This window comes from Dromiciops gliroides, chromosome 3 (assembly GCF_019393635.1).
Source record: "Dromiciops gliroides isolate mDroGli1 chromosome 3, mDroGli1.pri, whole genome shotgun sequence".
Classification (NCBI taxonomy): Eukaryota; Metazoa; Chordata; class Mammalia; order Microbiotheria; family Microbiotheriidae; genus Dromiciops; species Dromiciops gliroides.
This window is the reverse complement of record NC_057863.1, coordinates 159,341,720-159,363,330: the sequence shown is the minus strand read 5'-3', so window position 1 is coordinate 159,363,330 and position 21,611 is coordinate 159,341,720. Positions and strand designations below refer to the sequence as shown.

Here is a 21,611-nt window from a genome sequence, read left to right as displayed (position 1 = left end):
GTGAAAGCTGAATCCAGCAGCCACCTGCAGGATCAGCGACCAGCACTGCCAGATGCTACAAAGCCTTTGATTTCCAGTAGTGATTTCGGCCACATTTAACTCATGTGACACGAACTAAGTGCAACAACATAGTCAATCATTCTTTTTTTTTTTTTTAATTTTTTAAAAAATATAAACTCTTAGATTTTCTGTTTACTATAAATGAAACAGCTGCAGCAGAGAGATTCATTCAGACTCACAGCTTGGGCCCTGGTTTTCTTAATGGCTTCCACGATGGCATCCATGTTGAGGTAGCTTTTGCTGGTGGGAGCTGGGCCAACGCAGACCGCCTCATCCGCCATTTTCACATGAACCTTGAAGAGACAAAACTCTGCATTGACAGATGCTCCTAGTAAAAAGTAATTACTGTCACCCTAAAAATATACATATAAAATTGCAAAACTGTATTTCAAAGTGGTGTACATCACCACTTGAACAATGTGTAATAGGTAATAAACAATACAAAAAAGTACAAAAGCTCAAGAACCATATTAAACATCATTTTTATTTCAAGTTTAAATCACTGTCAAAATGACCTAACCCTAGTTCTGTACCAAACACTGTATTAAATAAAATGATAGCAAACAATGAACTTTCTATACTTATCATCTACGTATAAATTTCATGCCTAAAACTACTTTGGTACATGTAACGAGGGTATCCAAGTATCTTAATACTTAATAACACACATTCATGACCAGTTCTAAGAAGGCTCCCCAGGAAGTTGGGGATAATTAGAGTGAATTGAATGAAGGGATGCAATGAGTGTCCCTGCACAGCATCAGGTCAGTACTATGCACAAATTAAAGTCTATGACTAAAGAGTTCACTATCACTACAAGGACCAGAAAATCTTGAAAATTATTTAAGTAAGTTCACATTTGATACTTATCCATTATTTCTTTTTCCTAACTGAATTTTTCATTTGTGGATTAAGCTATAACTATAGAGTTATACTAATTTTAAGGAAATGTAAAATCACATAAGATTTAATATCTAAAATAAAAAAGCCCATTTACATTAAAACAAGGTTATATGTCAGGCAATTATTTGTCTGCTTCTCAAAAGACTATATGACATTGGAAAGAGAATAGAGAAACAAGTGTGGTATGTCTAAGTGGCCTCTTCCAGTCTTAACTTAATAAGTGTTTCCTACTCATTTTAAACTTCTTCAAAAAGCCATCAGACTGCCAACACGATCCTAGTCATAAAAGTCTGCCAACAAAAAAACACCTTATGGAATTGACACTTTAATCTACATGGCTTTTGCCCCAAGGTATATTTTTCAACCGTGTAACAAAACACAGTGCAACACATAAGCTTAAAAATTAAAACCTATGAAAAACTTAGAGTACAGTAATTTAAAAAGCTGTTTCCCCAGTTGAATGTAAAATATTCTACTAGTATATATAGTATCATAGTTTTCTATTAATAAACTAAGAGATTTTTAAACCACATAATAGCTAACATCTAAATAGCATTTTTAAGGTTTACAAAGTGATTTACATATATTATCTCATTTGTTCTTTTCAACGATCTTCTAAGTAGGTGCTATTATCAATCATGTTTTACAGATAAGGAAACAGAGTAAGACAGTGCTAAGTAACTAGCCCAGAGTCACAGCTATTAAGCTTCCAAGGCAATATTTGAACTCAGGTCTTCATGACTCTAAGTCCAGCTTCTATTAACTGCATCACTTATTTTAAACAAAAGCAATGTATTTGTATTGCAGTCAGGCTTGTTTTCTCATTATCCCAAAAGCATGCTATGTTCAATTTTATTCTGACTGCAAGCCTGTTTTTAGACATTCTGTCTTCCTTCCCTTTAAATCACTGTCCCTCCTATACTCACAGAAGAATATCCTTCTTCCTTCCTAACACAAAACCAACCTAGCTTCCAAGTTTCTAGTCATTCTCCTTGTGTCCTCCCCACACAGCACAGAACACAATTCTTTGCCCAACTTTAGTATATTTCAGTTTCAGTCAATATCACCCAGTTTGAGTCTACATCATTCAATGTGAAACTTCATTAACTGTTCGAGACAATATATGATAAACAGTTTTTTAAAATATGCACAACAAATGAAGAAGGTAGATTGTGACTGTTTCTTGGACATGCAACCTAGGAAAGAGGGAACAAATGAAAAAGCATTTATTAAAGGCTTATTATATTACAAGCACTAAGTCCTATGCTAAGATAGTTCCTGCGCTCAAAAGAGCTTATGTTTCTGTTTTGTTTTGGTTTGTTTTTTTGTGGAGCAATGAGGGTTAATTGATTTGCCCAGGGTCACACAGCTAGTAAGTGTCAAGTGTCTGAGGCTGAATTTGAACTCAGATCCTCCTGGATCCAGAGCCTGTGCTTTATCTACTGTGCCACCTGGCTACCCCCAAAAGAGCTTTATTTCAATGATGGAGACTGTGCATAGCAAAGTGGTACCCAGGGAGGGGTATTTTTGTTCAAAAAGTTATAGATGAAGAGAGAAAAGGTAGTTAATATCCCATCCTGATGAATGCCTATGTCAATACGATCAAGATTCAAATATCCAGAAAGGGGCGGGGGGAGAGAAGAGCTTTCCAGAAATGATATTTTAGGAGAATGTCTAGGAAGGCAACCAGAATGGTTAAGAGCACTGAGCTCATCACAGTTAAAGGAACTCAGGTTAATGGTTAAACGAACTGAGCATACTTAGCCTGGAGAGGAGATGACTTGGGGAGAATATAATTCTTCAAGTATCTGAACAGTATATCACATGGAGAACCAATCAGATTTAGAGAAACCTATCTTCTCAGTATCCAGAATGGCATAACGCACATTGTAAATATGAATGCTAAATGTTGAACATGCTTGAATGAAATGTTCGATATATTTATACTGATAGACTATAAGTTCCCTGATGGGAAAAACGTTTTGTTTTTATCTATATCTATTTAGTTTTTATCTATATCTAAAGTTGTGAACTAAAAAAAAAATGTTGCCTTTCAGATAAAATGTTGGGAAGAGGAACAGACTGTTCTAGAGATAAGAGAGATAATAATGGTCTCTCAAAAAAATCTGAGAGGACCAGTTTGAAGACAGAGCAATGACTGAGGTAATGATAGCTGAAGGGCACTGTGATTCATCAACCTGCCTACATATGAAAACGTTTAGAATCATAAAGATTATAATTGACAAAACTATAAACAAAATAGCTACTTGGATACTATAGGAACATTAATTATATAAAGATTCCCGGGTTCATATCTGAAAGAAAAATAGGTTTCTTGAGTTTTAGTACACAAAGGATGAGCTGGAAAGTTCTGATTTAAGGCTAGAGAAGATACAGGAGTTTAGAAAAGGTATTCTAGAAGCCAGAGGTGCTTTTGGGGAGGGGGGGAAATCTACTGAAAGAGACAGAAAAACTAGGGGAATAAGCTGAGGACAAGAAGTGCCAATTGCAAAATTACAAAGAACAAGCATCACTTCAAATAAGAGAAGACACATTCCTCCTTTCCTTTATGGAGATAGAAGGTGACTAGCATGGAATCCCTTCAGATATTCTCTAGTATTTTCAATGTACTTTATTTTTTTTTCTTCTTCCTATTTTTCTTGTAAAACATATTCTCTTATATAGGCTGGCTGTCTAGGAAGATTAAGGGGGATAGCTATAAAGAAAGAGAAAACTGAATGTGTGGGTACCTCACTGGTTGTCACACCTGTTCCCAAGCCTTTGTAGGAGTATCCAAGAACACACTCAGGGAAGTCATCCTAGAAGTGTTTGATCCCTTCACTGATGTTTTCCTTGACAAAAGAAAACATTCCCCTCTATTCTACTTCCCTGCTCCCAAAAAGAGTATTTTTGTTTCTCACCAACTCTGTGGTCTCTCTCAAGGTAATAAATACTCAGGAAATTGGATTGACTACCATTTGTGAAAATATGTGTGTGTGTTCACACGTATGTGTGTGTGTGTGTATGTGTGTGTGTGTGTGTAATCATGTCATCCCAAAACTTGTAAATAGAACGATGGCAAAGTACCTAGCAGAACACTCAAAGGCACTGTCACAGGACATGAGGTTAACTCACCATACAGTACTCACAATGAGCATAACCAAACAATCACAATGAAGATGACTGCACCATATGTGCCAACATCTGTTACAAAGGATTAAGTAGATGAATTCTATGAAGATCTTGGCAAAATTCTCCAAATTACGTCAACATATATTTTGATACTGATTGACTTCATATCCAAAATGATAGCTACAGGGAGAACAGCAAAAAATGTTGTAAAATATGATTCCAAATCAAGAATCCAAGAAACAGGAGAAAGATGTAACATAGATGACTGAGAAGACTCATGCCTTTATGTCAGTAATACTTCTGTCAAGAAGGCATTCACAAAGCAGCTGGATGTGATAAACACAGAAAAAATAACCAAATGAAACTGGCCAATCCTTAGACAAAAAAATGACTGCCAACTTGAGAATCATTTCAGAATGAACTATTTGTATGCAGTGAGTTAATGAACTACACAGAGCAAAGGTCAATATCAAGAATAATTTAGAAGAAAGGATAAAAAGAAGGGAAGATTGGGACAACCCATGATTACAACTGTTACAACCTGACAATTATCTGAGGCCAGATTTGAACTCAGGTACTCCTGAATCCAAGGCCAGTGCTTTATCCACTGCACCACCTAGCTGCCCCAACCTGACAAATTTAAACAAGCTCTGGGAAATATTACTAAATAGTTCAGACCTGAGTACATACCCCAAGGAGGGACAATCAGGGGCCTATGAGCATAATAAAATATTATAGTACCATAGGAAACAATATTAGAAATTCAGGGGGAGAATCATGGCAAACATGTAAGAAATTATAGAAATGAACAAAATTAAGGCAAAATAAGAAAGGAAAGGATGGGGGGATTCAATATGCAAAATATATCCGATAAGAATCTACTATCCAAGGTATGTAGATAACTAACAAAAACAGATTAAGACCAAAATGAATTCCCTAATAGATAAGTGATCAAAGATCATGAAGTCAGTCAGTAAGTATTTATTAAGCACCTACTATGTACCAGGCATTGTGCTAAGCGCTGGGGAAACAAAAGGAGGCAAAAAAACCCAGTCCATGCTCTGAAAGAGCACACAATCTAAGAGGGGAGAGAACAAACAAACATGTGCAAACAAGCTATATACAAGAAAAATAAAAAATCTTTGAGAGGGAAGTTCCTAGAATTAAGGGGGTTGAAAAAGGCTTCTATAAAAAATGGGATTTTAGTTGGGATTTAAAGGAATCTAAGGAATAGAGTAGGCAGTGATCAGGACAGAGAGCAGTGCAAGCAATTCCTGGGGGTAAGCCCCCCAAAATGCCCAGAGTCAAAAACATGGAGTGTCCTATTCTTGGAACATCAAGGAAGCCAATGTCACCAGATTGAGGAGAACATGGTGGGAAGAAAGGTGGGAAAAGAATGGGGGGAAAAAAAGGGGGCTAGGTTGTGAAGAGCTCTGAATGATCATCAAAGGACTTTGTATTTGATCCTAGACCCAACAGGGAGCCATTGGTGTTTACTACATAGTAAAGAGTGACATGGGGGGCAGCTAGGTGGCGCAGTGGATAGAGCACCAGCCCTGGAGTCAGGAGTACCTGAGTTCAAATCTGACCTCAGACACTTAACACTTACTAGCTGTGTGACCCTGGGCAAGTCACTTAACCCCAATTGCCTCACATTAAATGGTTAGACCTACACTTTATAAAAAATTACTTTGGCACTTGAATAAAGGATAGATTGGAGAGGGGAGAGACCTGACACAAGCAGACCCATGAGCAGATTATTGCAATAGAACAAGCATGAGGTGATAGGAGCCTACACTAAAGTGATGGCAATATCAGAAGAGAGGAGGTATATTTGAGAGATGTTGCAAAGGTGAAATCAATAGACTTGGGCAACAGATCAGCTTGGGGGGGGGGTGTTAAAAGATAACAAGGAGTTATGGATAGCATCTTAATTGTGTACCTGAGGGACTGGAAACATGGTGTTGCTTTCCATAGTCACAGGGAAGTTAGAGATAGGGTAGGCATGGTTTAAGGGAGGAAATAAAGAATTCCATGTGGGATATATTGAGTTTAAGATATTTATTAGACATCCTGCTAGAGATGTCTGAAAGACAGTTGGAGATGATACTGAAGATCAGCAGAGAGCTTGGGGCAGGACAGATATATTTGAGAATCATCAGCATAGAGCTGGTAATTAAATCTGTGGAAGCTGATGAGATCACCAAGTAAGTAGTATAGGAGGAGAAGAGAAGAGGACCCAGGACAGAAACATGATTTTGATGATGATCCCAAAAAGGAGACTGAGAAAGGAGATAGGCAGGAGGAGAAACAATAGAAAGTGGTGCCCCAAAACCTAGAGAAGAAAGTATCAAGAAGAGAATGTGATGAGCAGTTGTCCAAAGCAGCAGAGATGTCGAGGAAAACGAGGATTGAGAACAGAACAAATACAATCAATCAATAAGCATTTATTAAGGCTCTACTATTTATACCAGGCACTACACTTATGTGACAGGGATACAAAAAGAGGAATACAGTCCCTGCCCACAAAGAGCTTGCAATCTAATGAGAGAGACAACATACCAACAAATTTATACAAAGCATGTAAATTTATACAAAGCATATGTAAGGGTAAATAGGACCAAAAAAAATAAGAGAAGGAAGGCACTGGAATTAAAAGGGGTAAGGGTGGGATGTTAGTTGGGACTTAGAGGAAGCCAGAGAGGTCGGTAGTCAAAGTGGAAGGGGGAGAGCATTCCGGGGATGGGGGATAAATAGCCAGAGAGAATACCTGGAGCTGGGAGTATAACTAAGAGGAGGCCGGTGTCACTGGATCCAAGAATACCTGTCATGAAGAAAGGTATAAGTAGACTAGAAAAGTAGAAGGGGGCTTGGTTATAAAGGGCTTTGAATGCCACATGGAGGAATGTTTTGTATTTCCTCCTGGAGGAAATAAGAAGCCACTGGAGTTTATGGAGTGAGTGACATGATTAGACCTGCATTTAGGAAAATCACTTTAGTGGCTGAATTGAAGACAGACTGAAGTGGGAAAAGACTTGAGATTGGCAGATGAATCTATAGGCTACTACAAAAATACTGGCAGGAGGGGATGAGGGCCTGCACTTGAGTGGTGGTAGTGTCAGAAAAGAATAGATATTGCGAAGATGAAATCAGCAGGCACTGGCAACAGATGATATGTGGGGTGACACATAGTGAGGAATCCGGACTGGTTCACCTTCAGTCTTCTCCAACTTTCTCAGTCTCCTTGCTCTCAGTCAGTCTCCCTTCACTTTCACTGCTCCGCTCCTCTCTCTGCCTCTGTAGTGTCCTCTTCCTCTAATTGCAAGACCCCATGCTTCACTTAAGTGACCCTTCCTTCTAACTCAAAAGCCCCCCCTTCTTCTAGCATCCTTCCTTTCTTCCCATACCGTTCCTCTGGCATCTCTCTCTCCCCAGGCTATATAACCCTTATCTCCTCAAACCTCAGGCCCGCTATTCCTACACAAGCCAAACTAATTCTTTGGCGCCACCAGGACCAGGCCCAAGGCGGGCCATGGCCCTAAGCCTTCATGCTTCGCAGGCCCGGAACCAGGGCTGGGCAGAGGAAGCTCTGGCTTCTCTGGGGCCCTTCATGCTCATCCCTGCTGAGCATGAAGTGTCTGAGTGTCTGGGGCGGTTTGGGAGAGCCCTAGCACTGGGGGAGGGGCGTGGCCTGTTCAGGGTGTCCAAAGCTAATCTCAAGGCCTACATTTTGTTTCCTTTTTTTTTTGAGAATCAGATTTCAATCAGACTTCTGTTTCTGGGTTAAAGAGAAAGCGGGACAGGACAGGCGGGCTGAGGATGAGCTTAATCATACTCCCCTGGGGCCCACTGTAGCTTGGGTCAGTACATACTGAAAGCAGTGCTACACTTTAAGAAGGAGTTAAAAGCCAAGAAATGGGTGGTCAAGATGAGCAGGCAGAGAAAACAGCAGACCATTGAAAGTTTCTTTGGTGGAAAGGTAGATCAAAATATACCCTCAGAAGAAAATAATTAAAAAGTCAAAGCTCTTACATCCAAAGCTTCCAAGAAAAATATGAATTGGTTTCAGGCCATGGAAGCGCTCAAAAAGGACTCTGAAGAGAAAGTAAGAAAGGTAGAGGAAAAAATGGAAAGAGAAATGAGAGTGATGCAGGAGGGCCATGAAAAAAAAAAGTCAACAGCTTAAAAAGCCAAATTAGCCAAATGGAAAAGGAGGTATATAAACTCTCTGAAGAAAATCATTCCTTGGGAAGCCTGGCCCCCAGCCACCGGCCTCTCCTCTGGAGCTTGTAGCCGCCTTGGGCCGGCACCCCCACCATGTTGAGCGGGCTCCTGAGCACACTGGACAGTGACTCCTACATGCAGCTGGGCCAGTACTGTGACCAGCACTTCCAGGGTGACAAAAAGGAGCAAGAGAAGCTATTGAGGAAAAGCTGCACCTGTATGTTGGGAACCTGTCCTTTTACACTACTGAGGAGCAGATCTATGAGCTCTTTGGCAAAAATGGTGACATCAAGAAAACCATCACGGGCAGCCTTGATAAAGTGAAGAAAACCGCATGTGGATTCTACTATTCCAGAGCAGATGCTGAAAATGCCATGCACATTAATGGGACCCGCCTGGATGATCACATTAATCTGTACAGACTGGGACGCAGGCTTCAAAGAGGGCCGACAGTATGGATGAGGATGACCTGGGGGCCATGAGATGAGTTTAAAAGACTATGATGCTGGCAGAGGAGGCTATGGGAAAATGAGTAAAATCAACAAGTAATGAAGCCCCCATGCACAAACACACGAAGTCGGCTGGTTGACGGATCCCTCAAAGAGCAATACTGAAGTCCTGACAACAGCTGATGTAGAACAGGCTGGCTTTGGTTTCTCTACCTCCCCACAGGAACTGAGCCCCCAGATGCCACTTGGCTTTTCCACTCTGAGAATCATTAAATGTCTGAAACTAAGCAAGTGACTAGGCCTAGTGTTGGAACCTTGACGTCTGGCCAGCTCGTCCTAAGGAACAGTGGGTAACCAAACAGCTCTGTCCTTAGATAGCAGCCCATTGTCTGGCCATGTTACTTACTGGTCCCGAATTGAAGTGGTCACTTAGGGAGGACACCATCATGAAATTTGTATGAAATGAGTTCATGATCTGTGCTCTAGGAGTAATAGCAGCCTATAAGGAAGGAGTTTTATTTCCAGGCTTTTTTCCCAAGGTGACTCTTCTAACTCACATAGACACCCATGTCACTGGAGAATTCTTTAAACAGCTCTACCTCAGCATGAACAGTCCCAGGGAGGGGGCTCTGCTCTATGCTCTGAATGGATGTTCTAGAAAGAATGTATATTTCCAATGTTAAGCACATCCTTGCACTTTCATTGGGAAGCTAGCCCAGAGGATGCCATCCTCAGAGCAGAAGGAAACAGGATCTCCTATGCGAGAGACTATGGGGAGGAAAGAGCAGATGAATTCCACAGGGGTTCATTTTAACTTTGAAATTGGGACGAGTCAGGCTAGACCTATTGTCTTTATTGTTTTATTTTTATCAGAGTAAGAAGGGTTAAGAGGAGAGTCAAGGAAACCAAATCTTTCCAGTAGGAGAGATCAGGTAAGTCTCACTTAGAACAGAGGCCACAGCCAAATGAGAATAAAAGGCTATCAACATTGGCCTTGCTGGCAAAAGAACTGAGTTCTTGTTGAATCATATACCTGAGGTAGGACAGAGCCAGAGTGTATTTACTGCAATCATGAGGGCAGATTGGAGCTGACAGCAGAAACCCATCATAACTCATTTAAAGAATTGTCATTAAAGGGAAGAAATCAAGAAAGGCTCCAGTGGCCCAGTAACTTGCCATCTTTTCAGTGGTCTAGGATAATTGGGAAGAAAAGCCCTTACAGGTGAACTTCTTTTTGCATGTCAAACTACAACCAAGTGAGTAGTTGTAGAGTTTACACGAGTTATCTTGTTTCAAGCAACCCTAACTTATACATTGTGACTTGTATCCAACCATATCCGTGTCTTAACTAGGAACACTGCTTTGGGTCTGCAGATGCCATGACAGCCTAGCAAGGAACAATCACTGTGCAAGCTAGAGACGAGAGTGCTTCTCTCACACCCAGCAAGAGCTTGGCCTTTTTTCCTCTGGTTTTCTTTACAGGATAGTTTTAGTTGTTTATTTTATTTCATTCTGTGATAAGCAGAAAGGTTGAATTTCATTTAGTCCTTAAGAAGAATTTTAGAAGGGACTGTGCTTTCTCAAGAGTTACCTGGCCAGATCCCCTTCCAATAAAGTTGTAACCATCCCTCAAAAAAAAAAAAAAAAGAAAGAAAGAAAAAGAAAATCATTCCTTAAGAAGTAGGATAGAGCAAATAGAAGCTAAATGACTTTATCAGAAATCAAGACACCATAAAACAAATACAAATGAATAAAAAAATAGATATTTCATATGAAATATCTCCTTGGACAAACAGCTGACCCAGAAAATAGATCCAGGAGAGATAATTTGAAAATCACTGGACTACCTGAAAACCATGACCAAAATAAGAACTTAGACATCATCTTCCAAGAAATTGTTAGGGAAAATTGTCCTGATATTCTAGAAACAAAAAATAAAACAGAAATTGAAAGAATCCAACAATCACCTCCTGAAAGACATCCCAAAAGGAAAACTTCAAGGTATATTATAGCCAAACTCCAGAGATCCCAGGTCAAGAAGAAAATATTGCAAGCAGCTAGAAAAAAGGAATTCAGAACCAAGATGGAGGAGGGGAGGCTGTGACTCCCACAAGCTCCAGATAAACCCATCCACTCACTCTCAAATAATGTGGTTAAAAAAAAAAACACAACAAAACAAGCAAACAAACAAACAAAAAAACAGAACAGCCTAATGCACATAAGAACAGAGTGAGACTATTTTTCAGCAAAAGAGGACAGTTGCGATACTGATCAGGCTGAACAGCTCAGTACGCAGTCTGGACCCACCCCCCCAAAAAAAAAAAAAAAAAAAAAAAAAAAAAAAAAAAGAATTGCCTAAGAATTAGGAATGAACAAATGGAAGCTAGTGAATTTATGAGAAACCAAGACACAGTAAAGCAAATCCAACTGAATAAAAAAATAGAGGGTGATATGAAATATCTCCTTGGAAAAATACCTGACCTGGAAAACGTAAAACAGAAAAAAAGAATTCAAATACTATGGAGCTACAGTCAGGATAACACAAGATCTATCACCTTCTACATTAAAAGACCAGAGGGCATGGAATATTATATTCCAGACGGCAAAGGAACTGGGATTACAACCAAAAAGCACCTACCCAGTATAATCTTTCAGGGGGAAAAAACGGGACTTCAATGAAAAAGAGGACTTTCAGGCATTTGTGATGAAAAGATCTGAACTGCATAGAAAATTTAACTTTCAAATACAAGACCCTAGAGAAGCATAAAAAGGTAAACAGGAAAAAGAAATCATGAGGCATGTTAAAAAGTTAAACTTTTTACATACCTACATGGGAAGATAATACTTCTAACTCATAAGAACTTTCTCAATATTAGGGCAGCTGAAAGAAATATACTTAGAGGGCACAGGTATGAAATTAATATGAAGGGATAATATCTGTAAAGCATTTATTTATGGCTTATCCTTGGTTGCTGTGGGGCAGGCAGTGTGGCGTGGCTTATGTCTGGGGCCAGATTTGGGCTGGGGGTTTCCTGGGTCCAAGGTTGGTGCTTTGTCCACTATGTCACCTAGCTGACCCATGATGACATCTTTAAAATAAAGTTAAGGGGGAAGAGGAATGCACTGGAAGAAAGGGAAAGGAAGAGGTAGAAGGTGGTAAAGTAGCTCACATAAAAGAAACAAGAAAAAGCTTATAGAGTAGAGGGGAAGGTGGGGAAGGGGCAGGGGAGTGAGTGAGCCTTACTCTCATCAGAATTGGCTCAAAGAGGGAATAACATATACACTCAAGTGGGTATAGTAATATATTTTTGCCCTGACGGGAAGGGGATAATGGGGGGGGGGGAGCAGGGAGAGGTGAAGGAAGGGAAGGTAGATTGGGGGAGGGGGCCATAAAAAGCAAAACACTATCAAAGAGGGATAGGGTGAAAGATAGAAAATAGAATAAATATCAAGGGGAGGGAATAGGATGGAGGGTAATACAGTTACCAATAGTAACTGCGAAAGAAATGATGAGCAAGATACTATCATAAGGACATATGAAAAATGCACACCATCAGAGAAAGAACTAATGGTATCTGAATACAGACTGAAGCATAATTTTATTTGTTAGTTCCTCTTTGTAAAGTTATTTTGTCTATTTTCTTTCACAACCTGACTAATGTGAAGATATTTTGCACGACTGCACATATACGACTTATAGTGAATTGCTTGATTTCTTATGGAGGGTTGAGGAGAGAGGGAGGAAGAAAATTTAGACCACAAAGTTTTTTTAAAATCAATGTGAAAAAATCTGGGAGTTTTTTACATGTAATTTGGGGAATATTCTAAATAATAATAATAAAAAAAGAAACAGGCAAATCTATTCCATTTTCCATCTGTTTTTGCCTCTACTTCCAGGTTCAGCTATAGATGTTCTTACAATGACAACTAGGCAGCTAGGTGGCACAGTGGCCCTAGATTCAGGAGGACCTGAGTTCAAATCTGGCCTCAGACATTTAACACTTACTAGCTGTGTGACCCTGGGCAAGTCACTTAACCCCAATTGCCTCACACCCCCCCCCAAAAAAAAGTAACAGCAAGCTTTCTGTTGTATCATTTTATATTCCACTAATCTTCTCTGTTTATCCCATTCACACATATTACCTTCCAGCCTAGTCTACTTCCTGTTCTAAAAATTCATTAAACATCCCCTTCCTCTATGCCTTTGCATAAGTTGTCTCACACAACTGGCATGTACTTTCTTCTTAATGCTGCCTCCTCAAATCACTTTTTTGAAAGATAAGCTCATGTGCTATGAGAAGCCCTGACTGATCCCTTTAGTTATTGGTGTTTGCTTCTTACTGAATTATTAGTGCTCTCCTCCAATTCCCCCTAGAAATTACTTTGTATTTATGCAGTATATACTTTGTATATATTTATCTGTGTGTACATCCTCGTTTCTCCTTGTAAAATGTAAGCTCCTTGAAAGGAGGAAATGTTTTGCTTTTGCTTCTCAATCAACAAGCGTTTATAAAGCATTTATGATATGTCAGCCACAGTGAGAAAACAAGCCCTCAGGATACCACAGAAAGGGAAAAACAGCCCAAGGCATATAACACTTGGCAATGTTAAAAAGCAAGGCTGAATGAATGATTCCTCAAGTAATTATGTACATGTTTTATGTTCATATTTTGTATTCCCTCCACACTCAAGTAGAATCTCAGCTTCTTGACCTTAAAGACTGCTTTTCATCTTGTATCTGTATCCTCAACCATCAACATTGTGCCTGTGAGTAGTAGGCACTTAAAAAATATTTGTTGGATTGGATTAGAAGACAGTTTAATTTTTCATGATACTTCATAATTGCATCAGGAACCAAAACATTACAAAGCCCGATAATATTCACAACTATTCAAAACAGTTCAGTCTAACAATCCATTTAAGAAAAAAAACAAGCAGATAAAGAATGCCTATTGTATAGAAGGTGGCATGCAGCCAGACTGAGCATTCTAACAGAACATATAACCTAAATAGACACTGCAGATGGATACTGAGCCAAGCACAGAATTAAGAAAGAAACCAGTATGGACTACACACGGGAAAGTGTACTGCTTCTAAAGACCCCAAGTTTCCTTCTGAAAGGAAAACAATGTTCTAACTTCAAAATTCTTCTACTAAAAAGGCAGAGCTAAGACAGAAATGTAGCAAGAAGAAATACAGCTAAGTTCCCCAGCAAAACTCCTCCAAGCATCTAGGGAAAATGCACCCATTCAAATCCTGATGGGGAAATTCAAGGTAAAAAAGAGGTCTGTGGACACTGGGTCTACACCAGAGCATGAGCATGGAAGAGCATCATAGAAATTTACATAATAATTTTGCAAACTTGAAAGTAATAGCAAGTTATACATAACAGATTTGCAGTTTCATGTGTAATCAACTTTTTAATTGTACTATGTTATGAAAATGTTTTACTCCATAAATTAAAAATAAAATTTAATAAAAATTTTTGAATATTTGCTAAACAATAACACTATATAGATAACTTCCAAAATAAAAGACTACTACTTGAGACATGCTTATGTCAACTAGAACAAAAGTACATCAGTACTTTCTAATGCTCAATCCACTGTATCATTTAGCTGCCCCTATGTCAATACTTTCCAGCCACCATCTATCTACTGCAAGATTACCAGACAAAAGTTTCTATGAATGCCTAAAAGGTTATAGAAATGAGAAGCTAATTAGGTTTTCTAAAGGTTTTGAAACATACTAATTGAAAAATTTAAGGAACTGTTTTTCAAAGGCCCATTTGAGCAGTCAAAACCCTCCTATGAAAGACATGTTTATATGTTGCATACATAGGGCTTTAAAGATATAGCTGCGGCAATTGGGGTTAGGTGACAACCTGCACAAAGGCACAGAAACTGGAGATCAAATGCTGATTCTGGAAAACAGTAGGTATGCCACTCTGACTGGAACACAATGTGTGTGAATAGGAGTAATGAGAGCCAGAATGGGAAATCCTTTAAAATATAAGATGAGAAATGTATATATTAGAATACACATAACAGGAAGTCACAAAAGTTTCTTAAATAATGGAATTTCTACAACAGAAGAGAAGCAGAGTGGTACCTGTGCTTTTGGAAGTTCTTTGGAGGATATGTTAGGGAGAGTAGAGATAGAAAACCAGGAATCCAAATGGGAGGCTGTTTCAATAGTAACAGTGAGAGAAGATGATATGAGGGGAGTGGCCAAATACAAGGGATTCTGGGCAGACAGAAGAAATTGGAGGGGGTGGAAAAAAAGGTTACAGGAGAGTCGACTATAACACAAAGGTTTAAGGACTTAACTGGATGTGGTAAAAAAATGAAAGTTTTTAACTAAAATATAACCGCCAGTTTTTGAAGGACCGCCCTTTCGGGAAGGAGACCGTGATGAACAGCCGTGCACCTGCTGCTGCTCGGGAGAGCGTGGCCAAGCACGCCACTTCCGGGGAGTCAGCTTAAAAATGAGGAGAGAACAGAAGTGGGCTCTCGCTCTCAGCGCGCGCATGCGCGCGCGCGCACACACACACACACACACGCGCTGGCTCAGGTTTGACGAAGCACGTGCTTGACGCTGGTCCTCAGCCTGAGAGGAAGCTTTGGGATTCGGTGAGTTTTATAAAAGAATATAGACTAAGCTTAGATCTAAAACTATTCATTTGTATTTCTACTTTCCTATTTCCCTAATCAGTATCACCTGTTTGTTGGCTGATTAATTCCCAAACAATAAAAGCTAAGTAATCCATCTCTAATTTGAAACTCAGAGGTTTCTTTCTCTTACTGGTCTGGGAGATATATAAGGGAAAGGCTAAAGGGGAGTTTAATGCTCTTATATCCAATTTTAAATCTCACATGGAAAAATGATGGTGCCCTGAAAAGTAATAGGGATATTTAGAGGAGGGATAGGTTTAAGAGAAAAGATGAGTTGTTTTATACTTGTTGACTTCAAGGTCTGGAGTTCTCACCTAACTTAGGAGAAAGTCTAGGGCTAGATTTATAGATCATGAAATCATCAATGAAAGCTGATATCTCTTCTATACCAATGTTACCAAGAAAGAAGACTGGGTAGACAGAAGGGAAGAAGGTAAAGGAAAGAGCTTTGATGGTCAACCACTGTTATGATGAAGCAGGACATGAATGATGATCTACCAAAAAAGGCTTAGAGGGAGCAGACAAGTAAAAGAATTAGGAAAAAAGTAGTGTCACAAAAAAGCAATAGAACAAAGAATATTCAGAAGGAGAAGAGGTAATTAACAACATAATAGGCTGCCAAAAGGTTGAGGACTGAGAAAAAGTCACTGGATTTACCCATCATGATATCTTTCCTACCAAGGTATTTTTCCAAGACAATCTTGGAAAAAGTAATTTTAGCTTAGTCCAAGTAAGAACTGAGGTTTCAAGAGGTTAACATTACAAGAAATAAAGTGTAGGCAATAACTATAGATAGCTTCTTCTAAGAGCTTTAATATAAAAGTGAGGAAAAAGAGAAATGTTAGTTTAACTAAGAAGGTCACAGTAAAAATATCAAGGATAGATACAAGACACCACAAAGAAAGAATCAACTGGACTTTGGCAAATGATTGAGTATGGAAGGAAAAGAGAAGAGGTTAATTTGAGACTAGGTGACTTGGAGGCAGTTCAATCAAACTATGTTCCTCACCTCTTCAAAACTCAACTCAAGCCTCCTAGCTGTCAGAAAGTTTTCCCAAGAATAAGCTCACCTGGTTCTAGCCCCTCAAAAGTACTATAGTAAAATCCTTCCTTCAGCATATTTGTATATATTTTGAATCCCAAAAAGCCAAAAGTGCCTGAAATGCATAAGATACTCAATAAAGGGGCAGCTAGGTGGCGCAGTGGATAAAGCACCAGCCCTGGATTCAGGAGGACCTGAGTTCAAATCCAGCCTCAGACACTTGACACTAACTAGCTGTGTGACCTTGGGCAAGTCACTTAACTCTCATTGCCCAGCCCAAAACCAAAAAAACAAACAAAAAAAGATACGCAATAAATATTTTCCAGACGAATGCTGAATACAGATGACACTGTGCAAGCTGAACTGCCCAATCATATATTACAAATCAACAAAGAAAAGAAAATTTGGCATTAACGTAGCCCAGATTTCAAAAGATCAAGAGCTTTCAGGTAGGGATTTAAAGAAGGCATGATATCTTTGGCTCATATTCCCATGGTCTCTCAACATTCCTTACCTGCTCCCCCTGCCAAAAAAAAAAAAAAAAGCCTTTTGAGGTGATAAGGAAATAGTGCACTATAAACCTCTCAGTCATCTTGCCTCAGGTATCCTGATTTGAATGTTAAAAATACAACTGTCATTGGTCAATGAAAATTTGTGGAAACCTCTTTTAAGAATCTGCTTAAATTCCTCCTTTATTAAGGTTTTCCAGATCCATAAGTAAAAAAAAATAATAATAACTTTATTCAAGAATATTGTTATAACTCTTTTGATATACTTACATACTATTTCATTTTTACAAAAATATTATAAATATAACAATACTTAATAACCAAATGAAATCAATAAAACTATAACCTAGAAACATCTTTACATTTTCATAAAAGGCAATTTTTAAAAAATAAAATAGTAAATTATTATCCATGACCTTCTCCAACTTCCATTTTGTCAGGATACTTTAATTCTGTTTTTAAAATTTAGTGTTACTCTGAAAGAAAGTTTCTTTCAATACTATGCATCGTTTTGTTCAAATATATATTGATCATGTAATTTTAAAAACAATACTAATACTTTACATTAGTAAATCTTGTTATTTTACTATTCCCCAAATAATGAACACAAAGGCTTGTTTCCAGCTTTTCAATATTTTTATACAAATATATTTTTATACAATGTTTTTATAGAAATAAACTTTCCATCCCCCATTTTAGTAACATCCTTAGGATATGTTCCTAATAACAAACATATCTGCTGTTCCCAAAATATAACCTTCCATCTCCTGTATGCTCATGTATGGAATGCTCTCTCCCTACTACCCCATTTGAAAATATGGTTCAATGCCACTTCTACAGAAGGCCTTTGCTGATCTCCCCAACTGTTAGAGGTACCAAGCCCAATAAATTACTTTTTATTTATTCTGTATATTTTTTGTATACACTCTTCTATGTAAGTATTCAAACCCTTCTCCAATTAGAATATAATCTCCTTCAGTAGAGGGAATTTGGGGGGTTTTATATATATACATATGTGTTTACATATATATATATATGTTTAATAACATTAAACATATTTCTGCATTAGTCATGTTATAAGAGAAGAATCAGAGCAAAAGGGGAAAACCTCAAAATAAAAACAACAGCACCAAAAACAAAAGAAATAGTATGGTTCAATCAGCATCCATATTCCACAGTTTTTTTGTTTGTTTGTTTTTTTGGAGATCCTTTTCCATCATAAGTCCTTTGGAACTTTCACGGACCATTAGATTGGCAAGAAGAATCTAGTCTATCACAGTTGATCAATACATAATGTTGTTGATACTGTGTATAATGTTCTTCTGGTTTTGCTCATCTCACTCATCATCAGTTCAAGCAAGTCCTTCCAGGTTTCTCTGAACTCCTCCTGCTCATCGTTTCTTATAGCACAATAGAATTCCATTACATTCATATACCACAACTTAGTAGAGGTTTTTGACTTATGCCTCTTATCCAATTGGAGTATATGACATTAGATCACTTTCCTGACAGAGTGTCAATCAATGTTACTAGTTAATTTGTTAAATAACAAAATGTTTACTACAGTTTTTATTTTACACATACTTCTTAAATACTCATCCTTTATAAATATTATGTGGGATTCTAGGTCGATTCTATTCCATTTGCTTATTTCTCTATTTTCCCCCATGATACAAGATAATTTTTATGATATTCACCTAAGTCTGGGAGTATAAGACCATCTTAATCAACTTGTCCAGATGGTTTTCCATAGACAGACAGACAGGCAGGCAGGCAGAGAGACAGACAGAGAAAGGGGAAAGATAATATGTACAGGTATACCTCAGAGATGTTGCTAGTTCAGTTCCAAGCCACTGCAATAATGTGAATATCTCAATTAAAATGAGTCACATGCATTTTTTTTGTTTCCCCAGTGCATATAAAAGTTATGCTTACACTATACTATGGTCTATTAAGTACACAATAGTATCATGTCTAAAAAATGCACATAACTTAATTTTAAAAGACTTTATTGAATAAAATTATTATCATCTGAGCCTTCAACGAGTCATTCTTTTTGGTGGTGGAAGGCCCCAATGTTGATGCTGCTGACTGATCAGGGTAGTGGTCACTGAGGCAATTTCTTAAAATACGACAACAAAAATGAAGTGTGCCACCTAGATTGACTCTTCCTTTCACTTGAACACTTAGAGGCCATTGTAGGGTTATTAATTGGCCCTAATTTCAATACTGTTGTGTCTCAGGGAATAGAGAGGCTAGAGGAGAGAAAGAGAGATGGGGAACATAAGTTCAGGGTCTTATATGGATGCGGCTCCTCGTGCCACAAAACAATTAACGCAGTAATATCAAAGATCGATCACAGATCCATTACAGATATAATAATGATGAAAAACTGAAATATTGAAAGAATTGCCAAATTATGACACAGAGACATGATGTGAGAACATGCTGTTGGGAAAATGACATCAATAGACTTGCTCAACATAGGGTTGCCACACAACTTCTATTTGTAAAAAATGCATATCTGTGAAGCACACCAAAGCACTGTGTGTCTGGATTTTGTTGTTGAGTCATTTTTTCAGTTTTGTCTGACTCTTCATGACCACATATTTAGGGTTTTCTTGGCAAAGATACTGGAATGGTTTGCCATTTCCTTCTGTACTTCATTTTACACATAAGGAAACTGAGGCAAACAGGCTTATTACTAAGTAATATTACTGAGAAGACTATCAACGAAGTACTATGTTCATTTATCCAGAAATTGCCTCTTTGTTTCTACCAACTCAACTCACCCTTTCTCTTTTATCCCAAAATCTTTTTCTCCCTTTTCCTTTTTCTATTATTCTCTCTATCCAAGCCATCAAAACCTAAACCATTTTGCCTTAACATTTCTTTCTTCCTTTACCTCTAATACAGGCAAAGTTAAATCCTATCCTAACCACTATCCACAATATGCTTCTCTCTCATAAGCAATTGATAACAATATAGCTAAGAAAGCTTACACAATAGAGATATCATAAAATAAATAGGTAGGCACGTACTCTGCCAAAACAAGGTATAGCTCTTTCCAGAATAATACAAATTGATGAAATATTTTGAACACTGATGAATCTGAAAGAATTCTTTTTGCCAAAATAACATAAAAAGAAAAGCATGAGGTTTTTAAAGTTTAGATATAAAAATGTTCTTCTATTTAAAAAAGGAAGGTTACCTTTTCAACATTTTCATAAATTAGCTATGCATAGTTTAAAAAATTATACTCCCATATTATCATGTAGATGATTACAGTTGAGTTTCAGCACAGTAGCCTTGGGATATATGTTAATTAGAGTGGCTCACTGAGGGGAAAAGAGGCGTTTAGAGTATTTAATTATGAAGTTTCTTTTACTGAAAGGTCTAATATACACTTTGGGAATGTAATATATAATTAGCTTAACCAGAAGATGTAGAATTTCTTATTTGAAGACCCCAATTTAAGGGCATGGGAATGGCAACAATTTCCATATCCCACTTTAGAGTTTAAGTACCCCCTGGGAAGTCTTCCTGCCCCAGTACTGGTGCGTCCTGCTGTGGTACAAAGCTTAGGCCTTATTTCAGTACCTGAGCTCTAGAATGCTCCATGTGTGAGACTCATGTCCATACCCTATTACCGGTGTCTGTCACCCTATGCCACCCTGGGCTAGAAAAATGACTCCTTTTGATTTTTTTTCCCTTGGATTTCCATTGGGATTCAATTTGGTGCATTTTCTCAATCTTAGTGGAGAAGATATAGTGGGAGAGCTGGGATATATTTGGCCTGATACTCCACCATCTTTACACTTTGTTGTGAATTCATTTTAAACCATGTCACTTTGTTGGAATGTATTGCTTCAATTAATTTTTTTTTGGTCTGTATTTTCTTTCACAACATGATTAAAATGAGAATATGTTTTGCATGACTGCACACGTATAAACTATATAAAATTGCTTGGCTTTTGGGGGAGAGGGAAGAGAAGAGAATTTGGAATTTTTAAAAAATGAATGTTAAATATTTCAAAATGTAAATGAGAAAAATAAAATATAAAAAAACAAAAAAACCCAAACAAAAACAAAACCAAAAAAGATTACAAAGGAAAGTAATTATGTCAAAATAAAAAAATGTAATTTTCCTACCTCCCAAAATAAATAAACATCTGGTTTTTTTGTTTGTTTGTTTTTTTGCAGGGCCATGGGGGTTAAGTGACTTGCCCAGGGTCACACAGCTAGTAAATGTCAAGTGTCTGAGGCTGGATTTGAACTCAGGTACTCCTGAATCCAGGACTGGTGCTTTATCCACTGCGCCACCCAGCTGCCCCCGACATCTGTTTTTAAAAAAAGAAATCTCTAATACTGACAATTCAGAAAATTATACTGATTTTTAAAATGACAAAGTTCCTCATGACAAAAGTAGTATTCAATGAGTGTGGATTTTTCCCTTCCTCCTTTCTTCTAGGTTCCCCTTTTTGAAGATAAGAACTTTTTGTATCTACTTCACTCTGTAGAGGTTAGTTCCAAAAAATAATAATTTTCTTTGTTTTACTTTTGTAAAACAGAGTTGGAGAAGTATCAAAGGCCTTTATTTATACATTCTTGAGCAAAT

General features: G+C 37.9%; 1 protein-coding gene and 1 pseudogene across 1 annotated transcript in view; one reads left to right on the top strand and one right to left on the bottom strand.

Annotated features, from left to right (window-relative positions):
- PCCA (propionyl-CoA carboxylase subunit alpha) overlaps window positions 1-21,611 on the bottom strand; it is a 496,164-nt gene that overhangs the window by 419,931 nt on the left and 54,622 nt on the right. The window contains 1 exon segment of the mRNA XM_043998838.1: window positions 240-353. Coding sequence (XP_043854773.1) covers window positions 240-353 — 114 coding nt within the window.
- Window positions 8,413-8,868, top strand: LOC122751697 (annotated as a pseudogene).